The sequence below is a fragment of the Arvicola amphibius genome, chromosome 7, assembly GCF_903992535.2.
Source record: "Arvicola amphibius chromosome 7, mArvAmp1.2, whole genome shotgun sequence".
Classification (NCBI taxonomy): domain Eukaryota; kingdom Metazoa; phylum Chordata; class Mammalia; order Rodentia; family Cricetidae; genus Arvicola; species Arvicola amphibius.
The window spans coordinates 28446875-28468287 of NC_052053.1; the positions used below are offsets into that span (position 1 = coordinate 28446875).

Genomic DNA, 21413 nt, shown 5'->3' on the forward strand with positions numbered 1-21413 from the left:
TGCTTAGCTGTAGACTGTTAGCAACTATTGATGGCTGCTGGAGAGGAAGGCAGGTTTTTTTTTCTGAAATAAAGCTCCTGATAAATTGACCACCCTCAAGTGGAAGACCCTCTATCCCAAGACTTTATTCTTGATGGATTTAAATAAGTGTGAAGAGGTAGGGACCACAAAGTTAGCTGAGTAAGTGGAGAGTTTATCTGTGAAGAGGTGGGGGGATGAATATATCAGAATACATACAAAACTCTCAGAACTAATAAAAATTTGTATCAATAAAATAATAAATCTATTTGGGATTAAGTATAACATTGTTCTGTTAGATCATTTTGTCATGTGCATGTGCACTTCCCTTTATTCTTTGTAGTATTTGAAGTCTTTCTTAATATTTGTGTCATTACAAGATCATGTCTAAGTTCAGATGCAAGTATTTTTGAGCACTGAATTTGAACTTCTTGTAGAGAGTTTAATGCAAATAATTAAACTGCTATCTTTGTTAATATTTCAAATTTATTTCTTTTTTTATATGAAAATACTTCAGACATGGATAAAGAAGATGCATTAATATGCTTTGAGGAACATATCCGGGCTTTAGAAAAGGAAGAAGAAGAAGAAAAACAGAAGACTTTATTGAGAGAAAGGAGGCGGCAGCGTAAAAATAGGGAATCTTTCCAGGTAATAGAAAAATGCCTTTTCGGGTTTCGTTCTGTAATATAGTATTTGAATTTCAACAAGGATCAAAACATCTTTGAAATCCTTGTTTCCAGTTCACTGCATAGGCTTTGTTTTGGACCATATTTGTCAAACTCTTGAATTTCTATATTTTAGAAATTGTTCTTGGATATTTGAGGCAAGGGAATATAGCAGGCTGCAGCAAACATTATTCATCTTGAACATAAGATTTTAGCTGAGAAAAATAGCATGAGGAAAAAAGATGAGTAATGAACATATGATTTCTAAAGAACATGCTGTAGTATAGTTTTAGGAGTATAACAATTAAGCTCTTATGGAAGTTTAAATACTTTGAAAGTAATGTATTTTCATGTCTAATTTTAGATTTATTACACACACACACACACACACACACATATATGAGTATATTTCCTGCATGTGTGTATGTACCATGTACTTACCTGATGTTCAGGTCCCCTGGGACTGGAGTTAGAAGTGATTTTGAAGTGTAGGTGTTAAAAACAGAACCTAGGTCCTCTGCAAGAGCTGCATCTGCCCCTAACCCTTCCTTTGGATGATTTGTTGATGCTCATTTGTGATCTAAAAACATTTTTACTCCCATCAAATAGCAAATATTCTTTGTACCTAAAAATGTTGGATAACACTAATAGAAGCATTTGTGATATTGTTAACAGGTTTTAACTTGTTTCTATATTATATTTCTAATGATTTTTCAAATGTATTTGTTTCCTCTTCTACAGATATTTTTAGATGAATTACACGAGCATGGACAACTACATTCTATGTCCTCTTGGATGGAACTGTATCCAACTATTAGTTCTGACATTAGATTCACTAATATGCTTGGTCAACCGGGTGAGATTATTTTCTTTCCATGGCTAAGCTGGTAGTTGGAGTGGAGTGGAGGGTGAGGGGCAGCGGTTGGTAGGGTAGGTGTGTGCCTTATTTTATGTTTGTTTTACAAACAAAAAGTAATTGCAGCTCTTGGTTAGAGCTAGCTTTTTGACTTCTTTAGTTTTTTCATTAGGATCAACTGCACTTGATCTTTTCAAGTTTTATGTTGAAGATCTTAAAGCACGTTATCATGATGAAAAAAAGATAATAAAAGACATTCTTAAGGTAAATAAGACACATGTTCTTACCTGTTTGAAAACATCGATTCATTCCTTGTAGTTTTGTGTTACTTATAATAAGATTTCTGGTTTTTAGGATAAAGGATTTGTAGTTGAAGTAAATACTACTTTTGAAGATTTTGTGGCAATAATCAGTTCAACAAAAAGATCAACTACTTTGGATGCAGGAAATATCAAGTTGGCTTTCAATAGTGTAAGTTTGATTATCACATCTAGATTATTATTCATCTAAAAATTACTTAAAGTTGTAGGCTAGTGGGATAAGATACTGTGAGTGGATGTATAAGGTAAAGTCAAACAAATTTATAAAAATGATGGCTGTCTTACCTTTTATTATAGGTCAAGTTGAAACATTTATAAATGATACTGCGATACTGCTTTTCAGAACAATGAATATTTGAAACAGAACTTACACTATCATAACTTATTAGATATGATTTTTTGATAGTTACTAGAAAAGGCAGAAGCCCGTGAGCGTGAAAGAGAAAAAGAGGAAGCACGGAAAATGAAAAGAAAAGAGTCTGCATTTAAGAGTATGTTGAAACAGGCTGCTCCTCCGATAGAGCTGGATGCTGTCTGGGAAGATGTATGTACGCTCGTAAATTGTCTGTAATGGGGACTGTGCTTTACAGTTGAAATTCACTAAAATTATTCATAAACCATACTATATATGTCAAAAGTCTTCTGTGATTTGAATTTTAGAGAGGGTTAAAAATAGTTTGAACAACCACCACCACCACTTGGGGTCAGGGATTCTTTGGGGTGGCACCTGCTGTCTTGGGACTCTGTAGGTCAGGATGGCCTTGAACTCAGATGTCTTCCTGATTCTGCCTCCAGACATGCACTACCATGACCTGCTAGAATTTTTTTGAAAAAAATAACGCACTTTAGTGTTTATCACAGTTTTACCTATAGCTCAGATACCTTTTAGTCATGATAAGATTTTTTTGGCGTGATCGTATATTCATTCCATGTCATTGCTTTTCAGATCCGAGAGAGATTTGTAAAAGAACCAGCATTTGAGGACATAACTCTAGAATCTGAAAGAAAAAGAATATTTAAAGATTTCATGCATGTGCTTGAGGTAATTCTTAGTTTGCGGTGACATAAAAGGTGAAACCGTGAATTTAAAATGGTCAAGTATATTTCTTAACGTGCACTGCTGCTTTAGAATTGTGATCAAGGAGAGTGAGTTTTCTTTCTATAGAATTGTTTCAAGTGAAAAACAGGTTTGCATGGGCTATATTAAAGCTAGCATCAGAGATTTGCTGTTTGTTTCATAGCTGTAGAAGTTCAGCCATTTGTCAGCCACATAATAAGTTAGTAGCTAACAGTAAGCCTCAGAATATCCTAAAGTTTTCTTGGAAAACAACTAAAAATAAAACTGTTTCAGAAGCTTTACTCTTATTAGATGTGTGAACTAAGTTCTCACAACGAGTCAGTGATGTTACAAATAAGCCAGCTGTGACAACTTGAAGTAAATTGCAGGAAAGGGTTTTCTTCTGGCTGTGCTTTTTGACTCACTTAGTGCTTTCAAAAAGTTCAACATGGAGTTAAGGAGACAATTGAACAGGCAAACTCTTTCCCTGCAAGTGTGAGGACTGGAGTTCATATTCTCCAACATGCATAAATGCAGGGAGGACATGGTAGAATGCCTATTATCCCAGTGGTATGGCTAGCTATAATATCAAAATCTTCTGTTTCTGGGTTCCAGTGAGCTATATACCTTGCCTCAGTATAAGGTGGAGAGCACTCAGTGTAAACTTATGAATTCCATGTATAGTTGCATGTCTGTTTGCACACACGTGCACCCACACAAACCGAGACCACACACATAGGTATATACCACATACAAATATGCACGTTTTTTTTAAAGTTCACTATAGAGTCAGTTCTAGACAACTAATGACTTTTAAGCCAAAAGATAGCATGCATTTATTGTATTATTGGTATGATAGCACATGAGCAATACAATTATTATCTATTTTGGACTTTGTTCTTGATTAACATCAATGTTAATCATGAACTCATATGGGCTTCTGTACTGATTTCCAGCTGCCTCTATGACTGATCCTTGTTGGCCTTCAGTTGTTTATACTACCTTAGACTGATAGCATTTGTATTTTATAGGCTCCTCACAGAAATGTAGAACCTCAGGCTCAATTCACATAAATCTTGCATCACTTTTAATCATGCCCAGATTCTGAAACATTTGACTGTATTTGGAATTTTGAGATGGTGTGCACTAGAGAGTGTATTACCTATCTTTTCTTAATTCAGGAAACTTCCAGGTGCTGAAGAGATGGTTCGGTGGGTAAGAGTGCTTGCTGTCGAAGTATTAAAAACAGTTTAAGTCCCCAGCACCCACTAAAAAGTAAAGCATGCATGGCTGTGTGTGCCTGTAACCCAAGCACAGGGGATGGCCAAAAGTAAATCTTAGGTGCTTCGCAGCCAGCCACCTTAGTAAAAACAAGGAATTTCTGATAATAGTGAGAAACATGTCTCTGGAGAAAAGTTAAAGAAGATGCCTGTGTCCTCATCTGTCCTCTGCATGAGTCCACATCCTCACATTCTCATGCATACATCACACACAGTCACACACATAGGATCTTCAGCTGTGTGATTTTGGTGATTATGAACTAGAGCTAATGTAGTGAGGTGGTAAATGAAGCTAAAGATGATAATGTAGAAAAGAGCTGAACACTTCCAGATTTTGAGACCAGTTAAATTAGGCCTTGAGACAGCATTCAGTGAGATAAAGATGGATTCCTTCTTAATCATATTTTCCATTTCTGTTTATTTGACCAAAGGTGGTGTTTTCCAATACATGGGTATAAGATTAGGAATAAGCAGCTTTTACTGCAGCACCTCTCTTTTCTAAGTAACCTCATAAATATTTTATGATTGTGTATGCACATGTGTAAGTCACAATGTGCATTTGGAAGTCAGAAGTTCTCTCCTGCTACCATCAGGGTGCAAGAGCTAGAACGTGGGTCTTGGTCTTAGTGGCAAGCACCTTCACATAATGAGCCGTTGTGTAACTGTCCCCGTGCCCACAGTAAGTTGTTCGGTGTCACGAACACAATCTGCTGTGACACAAGTATTCCCTGTCTGAATAAGTAGGCAATGCTTCTTGGGATAAAAGAGAAAGAAATAGGTTTTGTAAATCTCAGTTTAAGGATGCCTGTGAGGTTTTTACCTTATATCAATGCTTAGCTTACTAAACAGCTAATCAGATTAGCCAGCAAAATGCCTAAATGTATTATTACATCTAATCATTATGGAAAGAAGTTATACCTTTCTAGGATATAATACTTTTCCGTACCAACCTTTGACAAAAAGTATCTCGTTTTGTAAAACGTTTAAATATCTAAGGTGTAGAATAGCTAATAAGAATAGGAAAACAATGATTTCTTATATAGTCATTGGGCGCCTTGTCCTAACAAGGTAATATTTTTTTTAAGATCTCATGTGTTGAACTTGTAACATTTTTGTGTGATTGGCTATGTAAAACAAGTGCAGTTCTTTAAAGTTTTCTTTTGCCACTCTAGCATGAATGCCAACATCATCATTCAAAGAACAAGAAACATTCTAAGAAATCCAAAAAACATCATAGGAAACGCTCACGTTCTCGATCGGTAAGGATGTAAATTGACTGTAACATTTTACCAAAATATTTGTGAGCATTATTATGAATGAATTTATGTGTATTGTTTAGGGATCAGAATCAGATGATGATGACAGCCATTCAAAGAAAAAAAGACAGCGATCAGAGTCCCATTCTGCTTCAGAACATTCTTCTAGTGCTGAGTCTGGTGAGTTTTTTTGGGTACTTTGTTTTGTTTTGTTTTTTTAACTAAACCATGACATTTTGATTTCCTCATTCTTACCTTTTTTTTCCTTCTATGCTCTACAGAGAGAAGTTATAAGAAATCAAAAAAGCATAAGAAGAAAAGCAAAAAGAGGAGACATAAATCTGTAAGAAAGTTTCTATTAACATATTCCTAGGCTTTGATCTAGAAAAGGATTCATAGGGCCTTCTCATAATCTAATTCTGTGTAACCATTTAGCTTGGCACACAAGAACAGAATGTATAGGTCTTTTGCCTTAATCTTTCATTAAAATCACAAGCTTCATTCAAAAGACATATACCAGCTGTAGATGTATACTAGGTTTACACAGGAGTCTTTCAAAAATGTTAGTGCTTGAGTCCTACCACAGGTGTATTCAATTAGATTGGTTGTTTTTGTTTTTCCTGCTGCTCACTAATACTTGCCCCAATCTAACACAGAACTTTTTATTTTATTTAAGCACTAATGTTTTAAATAACTTGTCTTTTCATGATAATTTTAATGAAGAATTACTCCCCTGTCAAACTCGTACATGACCTAGTGAGCAGCTTTGTTAGCCTTATACATAGCTTTATACATAAACCATAGTTACATTTGCTTGATGGAAAATGCACATGAGTTGAGGGTGCAGCTTATTGGGTTGTTGCTTTAGGGGACAGGGGTGTGCCTGGATTCTGAAGAATAAATAATATTTCCCTGTAGTTACACTATGATATGATCTGCTAGTGAGGCTTTTCATGGTGTTTACCCTATCTGAATGTAATCCTTCCTACAGGAAACACTGCTTCTAACTCTCTCCAGTGACAATGGAGAAATTCTATCAAATCTTGGTTCAAAGTGCGATATGATGGCACCCACCTTTAATCCCAGCACTCAGGCAAATCGAGGCAGATCTCTCTGAGTTTGAGGACAGCCACAGCTACACAAAGAAACCCTGTCTCAAAAAGCCTTAAAAACAAATAAAACTCTGGTGTTAACAAATTACATTTTACCTCTCTAAATATACCTAACCTAATAAATGTGATATTCTCAAATATTGCCTACATAAATCTATTTTTTTATCCTAATCTATTTTTAACAGAGTGTTATTATCAAAATTCTGACCCGTTCATTTTTATTTACATAGGATTCTCCAGAATCAGATACTGAACGAGAGAAGGATAAAAAAGATAAAGATCGGGAAAGTGAAAAAGACAGAAGTAGACAGAGATCAGAATCAAAACACAAATCACCTAAGAAAAAGACTGGAAAGGATTCTGTAAGTACTTTGAATTATGTCTTTCCTGGGTGCACAAAAATGAAAGAGGAATGTCCTGTTTAAAACAGAATTGTGTTTAAAGAATAGGCTTTTCGTCTTGGGTCTGCTAACATTAAAGAAAGGATGAAATTCTCTTCACTGCTCCTCATGAGTGACCATCTATTTGAGTCTTTTAGATTTATATTCCTTAAAAAAGAAAGTTAACCTGGAAAGAAAGATGTGGTCTGAATGGTGCAATACCACTAAGAAGTACATTGTGCACTTTGTCTTAGGTTTTCAAATTATCCGGGTTTCTCTGTGTAGCCCTGGCTATCTTGGCTCAGATCTACTTGCCTCTGCCTGCTGAGTGCTGGGATTGAAGATGTGTGCAACTGTGCCTTGCCTTCTCCCTGTAAGAATTAGAAGGGTCCAAAGTCATCTTGTTCATAACTCGATAATTTTCTACAATGTAATTTGATTATATCCAACACTTTTCATCAACTCTTCCCAGATCTACCCCGTTTTTTTTAATCTTTTGAATGATTCTGTCACGACCTCTATAAAGAGTGACTTATTCTCTGTACTTATTGTGTAGCAGTGGTTTAAACAAAACATCTTACAGGTGCGCTCCACTTTTCAAAGGGCGTATCTCAGAAGTGATACAGTATTAATTAATCTTGTTTATTTAAATCTTTTCTGCTTATTTGAGCATAAGATTGCAAATGTTTACCCAAAAATCTCTTTAAAATTATCAAAGAACATACTGCCTAGGAAGTGAGCATCTGGCTTCCGTTAAGTAAGATTGTTTCATATTTAATTGTGTATAAGGGAAGAAACTAGTATATACAATTTTTCCTTAATTTCAAATTTTAGCATAAACTGAAGGTAGTACCATATATAATCCCAGTCTTTGAATTGTTCTCTAATGAGATCCAAGGAATACTTAATAACCCATTGTTGGGCTTTGGAGCAAAGCATCAGTTTTAAAACCCTGTGAAATGTGTCTAAGTGAATGAAAGTCCATCTCTGCTTTGAAATGTTTGTAATTTTTTTCTTCATATTTTCAGGGTTAACTTTAACTGTAATTATGCTGAATGTCTTTGCAGGGTAACTGGGATACTTCTGGCAGCGAACTGAGTGAAGGGGAATTAGAAAAGCGCAGAAGAACACTTCTGGAGCAACTGGATGATGATCAATAAATTATACCAAATATATGTTTATAGTATGATTTAAAGTCTAATTCAGACCAGGGATTATTTTAAGTTCAATTTACAAAATAACACTGGGTTTTAATTGTGTCACAGGAAAAAAGTGCATTTATGTATTGTTATTGTGGACTTTATAAAAGCAAAGGAAATTGAAAATAACTTGATTCTGTATCAAGAATCATATTTTCCTACAGTCATAACTGTCTTTCTGTGACCCTTTCCTAGGGCACTGCAGGATGGATTAAAAGTGGCAATTTACTGATAGCTGCAGATGTCTCTACTTTGTTCTAAGTCATGAGGTGATTTGATTTACTTTATAAAAGTTGGATTTTGACGATATAATGAACATTTTTTTTTGATAATGTAGTACAAAAAAAAGCACCAGCAACCCATGATTAGACTGCTTTTTTGTGCACTACTAAACTGGTTAAAGCCAACGTTATCTTTTATGGTGAGCTCTTTAAGAAATGGGTGTTTTTGCTGGAAACTTGGTAGACCTTTACTGGTGGTGCTGATGAGCACTGCTGTGATAAAGCCACCATTATTTTTATGAAACACCTGAGTACATTTTAAAAAGGCTATGAGGGCATTATTTTGAGCATCTATTTTGAGGTGATGTTTTAAAATAGCTAACATCAAATCAAATTGTAAAATTACTTTAAATATATTGCCTTAAGGACCTACTAAAGAATGTGCCACCGAACTTTTGAGTGATAGTTGAAATATCCTTGTGGGGGGGAAGAAAAATCAATGTTGACTGAAACATTTTCTTTGAATTTTTAATCCAATCTTTCTCTTTCATTTTTTTTAAATTTCATTGAGGAGGTTGTAAATTGCCTTCTTTATTCACTGAGAAGTATTGAATCCATGGTACACAGTCTAAAACATTTCTGATTTCAATATTTTTGTACATTTTTATCTATTATTAAACCTTCTCTTATAGTGTGCACTAGTGTTTATTTCTACATAAATTACTCAGCACTAAGGAAATTGTATGATCATTTACAAGATAATAAATCCCTGAAATTTTGTTTCATCCTTCCCATGGTAGCAATATTACTTTCCTTTTTTAATATTTATAAACAAAAATTAGTGCATTTCAGGTCCTTAAATGTGTTTTCATCTATAAATTTCCTATGGAATATTTTAGAAAGGCAATGGCTTAAAGATAGACTACTCTGTATGTGCTAACTTTTGAAGGTTAATAATGTGATTTATACTATTTTCCTTCAGTGCAAGAGGGTATTTTTGTGTGTATATATGGATTTTTGTTTGTTTAAGTATAATTTAGCACTTAGTCTTCTCTTTCATCTTAGGTTTTATCTTTGTTCTTTTATTTGATCTCGCTGAGATTGTCTCTTTCAAGCTGAGATTTAGATAAGACAAATTTTTTCGTTACCCTTTAAGTGAGTTGAGACAGATCAGTACAACTATCTTTCCATCCTGTCCAGTGTTTTAATTAAATCTAGTGGCGACTCTTAAAAAACACAGAAAAGGGAAATACTTTGTTTCTAACCTTCTCCTTGCCATGTCATGTTCTGTTGTGAAATAAGACATGACTTATAAGATCTACTTATTAGTAAGATCTAAATAATCAAATTTCTTGCTTGAATTTAGTTCTTCCTCCATTGTATGTTACTCAAAATACCTAAGTTTGGCAACAGAATTTCCTTGGATTTAATTTTCAGAGGCCCCAGATTAGCAATAGTCAAGATTGCTAATGAGTCTGAGCACCTGATGTGGAGGTCGGAGGTAGTCTTTAAATCATGCATATTATATTGGGAGGTAAACCTGTAATGTTTCACAAGCGAAATTAGAATCTGTAAAACTTGCTTTTAAAGTACAACCTTAAATTTTTGATACATTTGAATAAAAAGCTTTTGATGTGTTTTAGCATGTCCTCAAAATAGATTTCTGTATTTATAGTTTCTTCAAATTTTCAGGTCCCTATAAAACATAAATTACAAAATATCCCTGCAGTTAACCTATGCAAACCAGACATAGCAAAAAAAAAAAAAAATGTGATTATCTTAATTAAACAGATTTTTAAAGGCAGTTCTTGTAAATATTACTGTGAACAGATCAATATCATAACAGAACCCTATTGATTTAAATAGAAGTTTTATATCAGTGTACTGAATTTTTACTGTAGGAAACTGGAAATGTAATATCATTGCTATAAAACATGTAAATCAAGTCTATTCCATTGTCTTCTTTTAATTGTCCCATTAAACAACTTTAGTTGTTAGAAACTTAGTGTGAAGGTACTAAATCTTTGGATATTTTAATCCAGTAGATCATGTTTCTAAATCTTCAGTTTGGTAAGACATGATATATCTTTGAATACTTGTTCTTCTAGAATTGAGTCTGACTTACTCAAACGGGAAAGATTTAATTTTTTATCCATTTCAGTTATGACTAGGACCTTATTCTCAGCATTACTATAATTAAGCTTGCTTAAAAATTAATATTGGGCAAAGTCGTTGTCTCAGATTTTCTCCTATTCCATCAATTTTATGTTGGGAAGATTTGTAAGAGAAGTTAGTATGACCAGTTCAGCATGGGGATCATTGCAGTCTTCCCAAATGAATTTAAATATATGACAGAACTATGGATTTCATTTTCTTGCAGTGTTACTATTTTTTTCAACATGTAAAAGTTTCTGTGCCTTCTGGTAAGTTTGATAAATGACTAGTCACAATTACTTCATCTTTTCGATTTTTCTTAAGTGAGGTCTGATGTTGAATAGCTGTGAAATGAAAGAGGATGGTCCTAGAGTAAGGTAATCCATTTAGAGTGGTAATAGCAACTAACAAGTCTGTATGTGGTTTTCCGTGAACTGTGTGGTCTCAGACTGTAGTGCACTGCTTTGATTCATTTCTATGCTTTACTAAGCATTTGCTGAATGCTTAAAAGTTGATATGGATTCATTAGACATTTTGCATCCAGAAGAGAAAATTTGAATTCACATTTTATATAAGCATTCTAATCAGATAATACTTAGGGAAGAGTTATGAAGAATGACTTTAAGATTATAGAATTTTAACAAACTTAATTTTTGAAGTTTTAAAAACAATCTAGAAATCAAAACAAACATTAATTATATATAATATTAAATATATTTTCTTTTGAGGAATCTCTCAGTACCAGATAGATTTTTAATTGAACGCGCCTTCCTCCTCTAGGTTAAACTATACTTGATTATTTACAAAAAGGGAAAGAAAAATAATGTGATTTTTTTTTTTCATGGAACTATGAGAGGCTTATTTTTTCTGATGATCCAAGCTAACAATGGTTATTCTGTTTAGTTCACCATTTATTCTGATATTACTGGTAGTCACACAAATTCCTTACCTGGGATATATCTCTTAATAAGGACTGTACCTGGCACATAGTAGATACTTAACAAATGTGACACATGTACTCATATTAAAAGGCTTAAACAGGCAGCATTGCAGTTAGACCATACAACTCAGAATTGATGCCTCATTCAAAACTTACAAAATAAGCCTAGTGACTATGACTTAGGAAGTGCCAAAAGCTTCATGAGAACATAAAATGCTGACTATTAAGGGTGTCTAGATGAGTCCTGGTAACATAGCACTCCATTTACAGGAGCTCACTTCAGATTAATAATAAAAGGTGCCACATTCTTTGCTTAGCTGTCCTCCATTTTAGCTTGTTTTTCTGCTCTAATTTCCTTAATAAGATGTATCCTTAACCCTGCTATACTCACAGCTGCAATTGAGTGGATTGTAATTCAAGGTCATCTTCTGTAATTGATCTTTGGCAGTGATTACCCTAGTGCAATTAATGTTTACATTTCAGAGAAACAGGCCAGCCCACAGCTCTGCTCTTCTGTCTGGGGTATGGAGCGGATCACAATCAAGCTAAGCCATTTTTTGATACTATGCTGTGATTGTTACTAGAATATCTGTTACTGATATCTTCTGTTTGTTTTTTTGGTCCTGACTATTAACATTTTGGGTAGGTGTTAGTCTTCTTGCCTTCCTCTACAGCTGAACAGAGGACTTACTCAAAAAGGTGAGTAATTGGGAAAAAGTTTCTCTTTCCTATGTAATCACAGATTTTTACTTCTGTTTATATATTTTCTTGATGTAAAGAGCCTCATAGCTTTAATAGTAGACCTTTTGTAAATAGAAAAATGGCATATTTTATTAAAAGTTGGATTTGTGTTGCCGTTTTTCTTTTAAGTCTGCCCACAGCAGTTCTTTGCTGTGGGTTAAAGTGCCCACAACTCTTAGTGCAATACTCACTTTACATAAAAAGTTAAACCTTACTCTCCCCAAAAGTCTATCAACACAACCTCATGCTTGTTCTTTCTTCAAGTCTTTCTTTAAATCTTCACATCGTGAAAATGGATTCCAACAACTTTGAAGAGATGGAAAATGAATCCTGTATTTTACATTTGTATATCTAATAAAAACTAGAGTGAAAGCTAGGTGTGGTGGCCAACACCTTTAATCCCAGCACTCAGGAGGCAGAGCCAGGCAGATCTCCCAAGTTTGAGGTCAACCTGGTCTACAAAGCAAGTCCCAGGACAGCCAGATCTACACTGAGAAACCCTGTCTTGGGGGGTAGACAAGACCAAAAACAGAACAGAATTTTGTCATATACTTAATAGACTAGCATTCTAAAAGCATTCATCTGCTATTGTAAATTTTGATAATTCTGCAGGAATTACCCAATTTTACAAAATCTTTGTTGAACACCAAAAGCAGAGTTAGCGACCAGATACTTGGTTACATTTGTGTCCAGTAGAAATTGACTCAAATGGGTCACGGCATCACATTGATTTGTGTGTATTTGTTCATGAACACTGGGTGAAAGCATACTTAATTCTGAGTTAGTTGGAAGTAGAGCATTTGCCTAGCGTATGGGCCTTGGTTACATCCCCAACAAAAACCACTAATAATAAAATGCTCTGAATCTAACCAAATCCTTCTTTGAACTTTACTGCCATAGTTAGGATGTGAAAACATTCAAAATGTGTAGAATGGTTAAGATATTTTAAATATATTAACAGTATCCCACAGTCCTTTGACCACAGCATGTGGGAAACTGAGGCATGAGAGGCTCATGTTCTCAGCCTGGATGTACAACATTGTATTAAATTAATAAAGCATATGAAGGAGCAGTTTTTCTAAATATAAAACAATCAGTTTTTAAAGATAATTAAAGTCAAAAAACATCAGAAGCACAATTCAAGGATTAATGCATATGACAGAATAGTAGTGTAAATAGTTTATTTGCTCAAATGGCATGAAAAGACCAGAAAAGTAACATGAATTGCTTTCATAAAACATTTCTAGTATTGCTAAGAAGCAGGACCATTAATAGACATGAGAATATGCCAACATTACTGTCCATCTTGCACTGGGAAATGAGAAATTTTTAAGCAAATGCACACCTTTGGAAAACAGCTGATTTATTTGATAAAATGTCCAATATTCTTACGATCAAATTAATAGGCATCAAAATGAATGTTGACTCAACAAAAAGACAACAATTTTGGCATGTTCTTTTAAAACTACATTTATGAATGCTGGTGGGTGACAGTTTAAAGGGGTCTGTAAATAGGCATACTACTATGAAATGTGGTAGCTGACTCTTAAATTGTCCTTGTAGTTAAATATATATATATATTTAAAAAAAACTATAAGTTAAAAGTAACATTCAGATTGTGTAGCATAGGCTGATGAGCATTTTTAAACAATATTTACAATATTACCCAGGGGCTTAGGTAGGAATTAAAGAGAAGTGTAAAAACCATAAAAAACTGCACCAATCTTATAGCAAAATATCTGTACATTTTAAAAGATCATAAGTACACATCCATGAAAAAGGGGACCTTCACCAAGGGGTTCACATGAACACAAATTCAGTGGTTAAATACTATACAATAATTTTTACAATTAATATACTGATGTACCAACAAGGTAAGCCAGAAGCAGAATATGTATTATGGGAAGTACAAATTTAGCTTCAGTCCAGTCTTCAACTTTGGAATGGATCAAAATGCCTTGCCAGTGAGGAAGTAAAAATAAGTGACTTAACCATTTAACCCTATCAATATAATCTAAACAATGAATTTTCTATAGTCTAATTGGAAATTCTCATATGTGAGAAATACACAAAGCAATTCAGCCTTGAGTTTACAAAAGGAAAAAGACCCTTCGATTGTCAGAAGAGAGAATAAGGCCAGGTTCAAACATTACACTAACATATGTAATCTTGAATGTTTAGAGCTTGTGGTAATTCTCCCTGACTAACAAGGCACCAATTTCTATTTTAAGGATTGACCCATAATGGTAATTTTAGTGCTACTTAATAAATATGTGTTACTAAAAGCTGACTCTAGCTCAAGAACAGTTTCTGCAATTAAGTCTTGTATACAATGTTTATGCCGTCTCGCAGTCATACAAGTGAATGCCATTGTGCACGGTACCCTTGCACAGAAACAACATGAGACAAGACAGACTTCTAGTGACACTACAGTTGCATCCGGTCTGTACTTTGTTGGGGCCAAATGATAGGACATTATCCTGTGACAGTTTCCTTCTCCCGTGTTACAAGTCCTTAAAAATACAGTTGATGAGTATGGCTCGAACACAGAATTTCTTAGACTTCTCAGCAAAGGAAGCCTATAGCAAACACATCCCTGTTATTTACAAATTACCAAGAAACCAGGGTGGGTCATAAGGAACAATCACAATAGCAAATAATTTAATATGAAATTTACATTTTGGTTAAAAAACAGTAACATACTGATGTAAAAAGATTTAAGTCAAATTCTATTGCTTTGATTAATCTGAGCAAGTTATTTCCAATTTTAGGCACTTGTTAACAGGGGTTAAAAGGAAATTCCAATGTGTTTACTAAATCTGAGCCCTTAAGGAAATTTCAGCTGTATTGAAGGCTGCAGCTAAATGGTAGCACATAAAGTTCACATCGGCAGTTTCATGGACACCCTCTCATGAAGGCTGTTCCCGGGGTCACATTGTTATTTCTGCACCATTAATGGAACGCAGGTTCTGATCATCAAAGCGCCGCCTCACACTTCGTCTCACCGCATCGGCTCGTCTGTATGGTTGGTTTCTAAGATCTGAAAAGAGGAAAAATGCCAATGAAAGAACAGCAGCCTCAATAGCAAGACAAAGCCAGTTGGCAGCCAGTCAAAGCAGCTTGTGAAGAGTCAACTAATGGGCCCTTCAAACCCATTGAGCATTGAACCAAAGACATTTGCCTTTAGTATTTACAATTTAAATAAGATGTAATACTGGTAGGATTCTGAGATTTAGAGATTTTTCTATCACGGTCAATATCTCCGCTGGTTGAAGTGTTTCTCCGATCAGAAGCAACTCCCCTCAGCTGTCATGAAGATCTTAAATATCAAGAATGATTGCAATGACTACTGGAAAACTCACAAATAGGACTGGCTTGAATTTGTAGTTTTGACGAATACGCCAGGAAGAACAGCAGAAACGGGTTCCGTTGTTTGCTTGGTAGCTGAGAACAGTTTTTTATGAATTAAAAATAATATCTCACTCCTTTATTAGTCTTTCCTGCCACCTATTATGTCTGTGCTCCAATCAACAGGGAAAATGGGCCCTAGACCAAGTCTATTGCTAATGCAAGGCAGAATGCTTGACATTTAAAAAGATAGCTATGAATGAGTAAATCAAACTAGTGCATTCTGGTTGAAAGAGACATTGCTTTAGTGGGATGAAATGAAGTAACATGAATTTTAGGTAAGCACTCTTAGTATGAAGGCATGCTTTAATGAATAAGACTAGTCTAGCATGTAGCCTTTGATGATGTGAAGACATGACAAAACAAAAAGCGGGTTTTTAATAATTAAAGGGAGAATTAACATTGTAGACACACTAGACCACATTCTATACTTATCAATCTTTTAAAATAATCAACTTTTAAAAATAAATCTTAATAATGGTTTAATATATTGATGTATCAACAATCAATACTCGAACATTTCTACAAGGCAAAAATCAGTGGGACAGACCTATCCTCTTGGGTTTGTCCCCAACAGGCTTGTTAACTTCTAACTCCTAAGTCACTGCAAATTGTGGCCCTTCCCTATTCCTTTTCACTCTAACCAGTACATCTAGTCCCTTTCAAGGCCCTGTGGTTTGGGGATCCTCAGATCAATTATTTGTAAAATTCCTAATCTTTCAAAATCTGTAGATAATCTTCCCTGGCCAATAGCCCACTGTACCCATTCAGATAAAACTAGAATTACTAACTTGAAGACCAAAAAGAGGATTAAGAGAAGCAATCAACTATTTTGCCAAGCCATCACAAAAGAATGAGAAAGCCACATGATATTAATGTGAGGCACAAAGACTGGTCAGAGTCTCACCAGTATTACCCTTAACCATACATAAAAACCATTGACTGCATATAGAAAGGAGGAAGCTAAGTAAAAAGTGATGCTTGCCAGCTCTGTGTATCCTCCACCACCGGTGTGCTAGAAGAAATCCTTACCCTCGAGTGAACATTTGGAAATTTAGTGATATTATTCTTCTTTAAGGCTAAACAGAAAACAAAAAACACAAAATGATGGTTAAGTAAAAATGGGATGAAAACAGAAAGCAACTCAACTTAGTGCTTAACATTGCTGGGCATGTTAGCTAACAGAGGGCATGGGTTTTACTACAGGTTGTGTTAGGTAAAACAGGGAAGAATGAGTCTTTCTACCCAGCCCTGACCACCTAGTTTCAAGCTGCTTTGAAGATTGGCTCCAGAAAGATATGTAGTCCAGCAGCAAACAGCCAAGCAGATGACAGTTTTAGGTTTGTTAATTAGCACTGGTGGGTAAGTCCAGGAGAGCAAGGCAACGACGGTGACATCTTTTGATTCAAAACAGGCACATCTAGCAAATACAATTCACAAAACACATACCCAGTTCCATGTCAATCTCAGCGCAGAAGACAGTGACTACTGACAATGTACTATGTAAGCAACTATGCTTAGACATATCTTTGCTTCTTTTTAAATGTAAACACTAAGCTCAGGAAATTACTTGGACAAATCTTCCACCTTTCCCATTTTCAAGTGCTATGACAAGTTTCCCAGTAGTGAGTGTGCTGTCTCTCTGCCGCCACTCTCCTAACCAGCAGGTCTAGCTGTGGCCTCCTCACAAAAAAGTACTCTGATTTGACATGGAACGGAGTTATCAATGAAGGGACATGAGAAAGACAGTAGGGAGCTATTTACTCTGTTTATACCTCCTGCTTTGCATCTGCTGCAATATAACTGTTGCAGATAGCTGCAATAGGGCATGACAGTAAATAGAGGCCACCTGCCCAGGTCAGAGTTGTTAGCTTGTGAATTGCTGATGTCAGTGTTTAGAAGATTTTATGCCGAAAAGCTCCCCATCGTAAAGCTCATATTGAGTTCCAGCATACCTAGGATTATATAAAACACACGAGAAAGGCCTAATTTGAAGCTACGTAAATGTAGCTTTAGAACCTTTCTCGTTTTCATACATAGTATGAATGATTTGATTATCTTAGTGCGGGGGGAGCAATATGTGCCATGGTTTAGGTATGGAGGTCAGTGGACAATTTGCCAGAATTGGTTCTTTTCTTTCATCACGTGTGTACTGGGGCTCAGTCTTAGTCGTCAGGCTTTGTGGCAGGCATCATAACTCATAATGCCATCTCATTGTTCCCTTCCTCTCATTTTTCTGACCACTTCTTTATGGAATATTTCATTACCATGTTAGCTCAGCATAAGGGTTTTGGTATCTGTAAGCTTGTTAGGGCTCAGTAAATACTCAGTAAACACTGGCCTTAGTAGTTACTGCTTGTCATTTTGCATCCCAAGATATTAACCTCAGCAAGTGGTTCTATTAACTGTCACCCACATCCATATCATTGCAAGAATGTGGTTATATACATATACTGTAAGTGGCAGTGAGTGTTTAGTAATGACAAACACAAACCATGCAGCATGAAGACAACACACATGTAAGATGAAGACGATGGCATTCCATGCTAGCATTTGGTTGGTCCTAAGACACGGGCTTGGGGTGGAATAAAAGGTTTAAAAAAAATCTATAGCAACCTTTTAATAGCGTCAGTTGACAAAGAGCAATAGTTTAGTAATGGTATTCCTCAGTGAGAACAGGTTCGCAGAAAAACCGAGACCCACGCTTGGCGGTGCGAGCAGTAAAGGGCACAGTCTTCAGCACTGCATTGAGAATAACAGCCAGACAAGAAATCAGAGTAAAAGGCCAGGGTTTGTTGCATTAGTACATGGTTAGTGTGAGAGGAAAGATAAGCGAGAAAGCAATATGTATTCCAGTTCATTAAAGTCTAAACGGAAATCTGGAACCTAAAGGGTGAGGAAGCAGGAAATGAAAAACTCTTCTGGGATACAGACAAATACCAGATATGTTGCTCCTTTTTAGGTAAGGCAGGGGACATTTTGGTTCTTTTTGTTCTTGAGGCAGGATTTGAAACTCATTCTAGTCAAGGATGGCCTTGGCCTCCTAATCTTCCTTCCTCCAGCCCCCTAAGTACTATGATTGCAGGCATGTGACACTATGGCCAGCCTATGTCCTGAGTTCTTACTGTGTAAAGTTGGATGCTTCCCTAGTCTTAATTAAGCTTGCTGTGGCACTCGGGTATTTACCTTGATTGGACATCCACTCCTACTCTTGCGGAGTAGAGCCTCCCCCATTGCAAAGGAGGCAGAGAAATGCCCTACAAGGGATATTCAGCAAGCGACTAAGTACTGCATGCTGACACAAATACATGTGTATGTACACTGTGAGAACATTACCATTTCTACTAGTCACTCGTGTGCTTTAACAACAGGCAAGGAATTCTTTATTGACTTTAAAAATCTAATCTACATATCTACTTGATTTCCCTATGTTTAAGATGGTCAAAATTCTGTGGTTTGGCTGGGTGGTGGTGGCACACGCCTTTAATCCCAGGCAGAGGCAGGTGGATCTCTGTGAGTTCAAGGCCAGCCTGGTCCAAAAGAGCTAGTTCTAGGACAGTCAGAACTGTTACACAGAGAAACCCTGTCTCGAAAAAAAAAAATCTGTGGTTGGTTTTTAGAAACTTGACATGCCTATTCACAATGCTGAGTAAGCAAAGAGAAAGTTCAAGGGATTATATTTCTGGAAAAACTAGAATTTGGGAAACACATTTAATATTAAGAAATCGTTTAGTTATGAGTGTATGATTAAAATGCAATGTGGTTATATTTTGGCTTTGTTTTTAAAAGGTGTAATATTTCCAAATGAAGTTATAGTTATGGGAAATGCCTGAAAAAGACCCAGCGATTGGATCCTAAGGATCGCATGTACATGCAACAAGACTGATGGATCAGTTTTACTGCTGAGGTGTGTGCGCACCACCTGGACATACATCACACGACTGTCTACACTTCAACATATTTTTAAACCTTACCATATGAGCAAAATGCTTTAAGTATCTTAGCTGATAAACAGCCTTCATGTGCAAATGATTTCTCTCAAAGTCTCGAAGATGACTTACGGGTCCCACAGGTACAGAAGAGCCAAGATGGTTCAGAGTGTTGGATGGCAAATAAAAATGTATATCAAACTCTAATTTACATCTTGCTGCATAACTCGAAACCTCATTAACCCAACTAAAAAGCTTGCCAACTGTGAACAAAAGGAGCTGCAATCTATGTACATGGCTCCACTTATGTGAGCAGTGTGATCACTACAGACCACAAAGACGAAATACCCTTTACCTGTGATAATGTCTTCAATGGCGCCATCTTTTCCCTCATATACATGTCGGTTATCTTTAACTTGTCGCCTTCTTAATTCCGCAATTAACTCTTGCTGCTGCCTCTTTGATTTATGGGAAGGAGACTGAGAAGAAAAGCAGAGACTGATGACTCCAATACCCAGCTAGACTTCAAGAAAACTCAAGAGTGTCCTTGAGTTTTATATTGAACACCAATAGTTTTGGAATTACAGGCATCCATTTATATATCAGTGTTAGGGATAAAACTCAGGTCCTGATGCATGCAAGGCAAGTTTTTTATTGCCTGAGCTCTCTCCTCGGTTTGATGTAGGCTAGGTTCTGTGGCCACAGAGATAGCTGATAATAGTCACAGACTTCTCAAACTTTGCGGCAAAAACCTGCCTTCCTTTATGGAATACTTCCTTCCAATGCTCCTGGCAAAGACGGCATTAATGAAGGTCAGTACCCATGGACACCACGGGGCATTTCCTAGTTTAAAGCCCTGATTATCAGATAACCTGTATGGCTTCTCTGAATATATAACTAAATTCTTGATCTCTATAAACTTGGAGATGCTTCACAGATACCCCTTTCATTCCAGAAGTGGTTGAACAAAGTAATGAAAAAAAAATTCTACATGCCAGCACAAAGTGGTGATCAGGACCTTACAGAGGCAAGCTCATCATACCCCTCTCTACTTTTGCTTCATTCGGGCCCATCTTAGAAGCAGACACTTCTTACCTTTGGGTCCTGCTGTTCCATCAAGGCTTCTTGCTCCAACAGTTTCTCCATGAGAGCTTGTTCTTGCTTTTTCCTCAGCTCATTTTCTTCTTCTGCTTGCTGGGGAAATACAAATTTAAAATAGAGACCGAAAGTTACAAAATTGGAAATAATGATAGTTAAGGTTTCTTAAAGCCATTTGAACAATCCATAGTGCGTTAGGAACGGAGAGATCCTTCATGACCACATTCTACTCCAATCCTGTGTTTCACCGTCTGCATATGACAAGTCTTCAGACTGACAGCTGAGTTGCCCCTCAACTAGAAGAACTTTCTTGATGTTCCCTGTCCTGCACAAATAGTTTCTGAGCCCTATCCCTCTGACACTGCATTCAATGATTTTCAAGTGAGTCTCAATTTCTTCTAGAATCTGCCTACTTAGTAACAGCTTCTCTAAAAGAAGGATCCAAGACTGGTCTGTTTTTTGCTGGGGGAAAAAAAAAAAACATTTTGATGGACTTACACTCCCATAAGGGCCATATCACAATGGGATTCTTGGCTTCTCACTACAACTCTCCAGATGAGTCAGAATGACTGATGTGAAGAGGAAAGAGAATGTATTCAGCTCTCTTGAAGTCTTCCTGCCCAAAAGACTTCTGTTGAGCTATAAACTGACAAAAAGGTCATCTGTTTGGTTTAGGGATCGAGTATAATTGACAAGTTCCATTCTATCAGTAAGGTTTGCATTTTGATGTCTATTTCTCTCTTTTAAAACAAAGTCTTATCTATTCTTTGATGTGT

The 21413-nt window shown here is 36.1% G+C and overlaps 2 protein-coding genes across 13 annotated transcripts in view; one reads left to right on the plus strand and one right to left on the minus strand.

Annotated features, from left to right (window-relative positions):
* Prpf40a (pre-mRNA processing factor 40 homolog A) overlaps positions 1-10317 on the plus strand; it is a 41263-nt gene extending 30946 nt beyond the window's left edge. For 5 of the 9 annotated variants that reach the window (XM_038337249.2, XM_038337247.2, XM_038337251.2 and 2 more), the window contains 11 exons: positions 536-669; positions 1428-1542; positions 1703-1806; positions 1897-2013; positions 2269-2406; positions 2809-2904; positions 5372-5458; positions 5539-5635; positions 5737-5798; positions 6798-6929; positions 8015-10317. In XM_038337249.2, coding sequence (XP_038193177.1) covers positions 536-669; positions 1428-1542; positions 1703-1806; positions 1897-2013; positions 2269-2406; positions 2809-2904; positions 5372-5458; positions 5539-5635; positions 5737-5798; positions 6798-6929; positions 8015-8107 — 1175 coding nt within the window. In that variant the 3' untranslated portion in view covers positions 8108-10317. The remainder of the gene's footprint in view (positions 1-535; positions 670-1427; positions 1543-1702; positions 1807-1896; positions 2014-2268; positions 2407-2808; positions 2905-5371; positions 5459-5538; positions 5636-5736; positions 5799-6797; positions 6930-8014) is intronic. The other 4 variants (XM_038337248.2, XM_038337250.2, XM_038337252.2 and 1 more) reach the window with 1 other exon arrangement.
* A 3049-nt stretch (positions 10318-13366) lies between these two features.
* The window catches only part of Fmnl2 (formin like 2), a 260793-nt gene continuing 252746 nt past the window's right edge, over positions 13367-21413 (minus strand). The window contains exons 24-27 of one of the 4 annotated variants that reach the window (XM_038337245.2): positions 20635-20733; positions 19895-20018; positions 16643-16689; positions 13367-15242 (exon numbers count right to left, since the gene is read on the minus strand). In XM_038337245.2, the coding sequence (XP_038193173.1) occupies positions 15204-15242; positions 16643-16689; positions 19895-20018; positions 20635-20733 (309 nt within the window). In that variant the 3' untranslated portion in view covers positions 13367-15203. Of the gene's footprint in view, positions 15243-16595; positions 18353-19894; positions 20019-20634; positions 20734-21413 lie in introns of those variants that run through there. The other 3 variants (XM_038337244.2, XM_038337243.2, XM_038337246.1) reach the window with 3 other exon arrangements.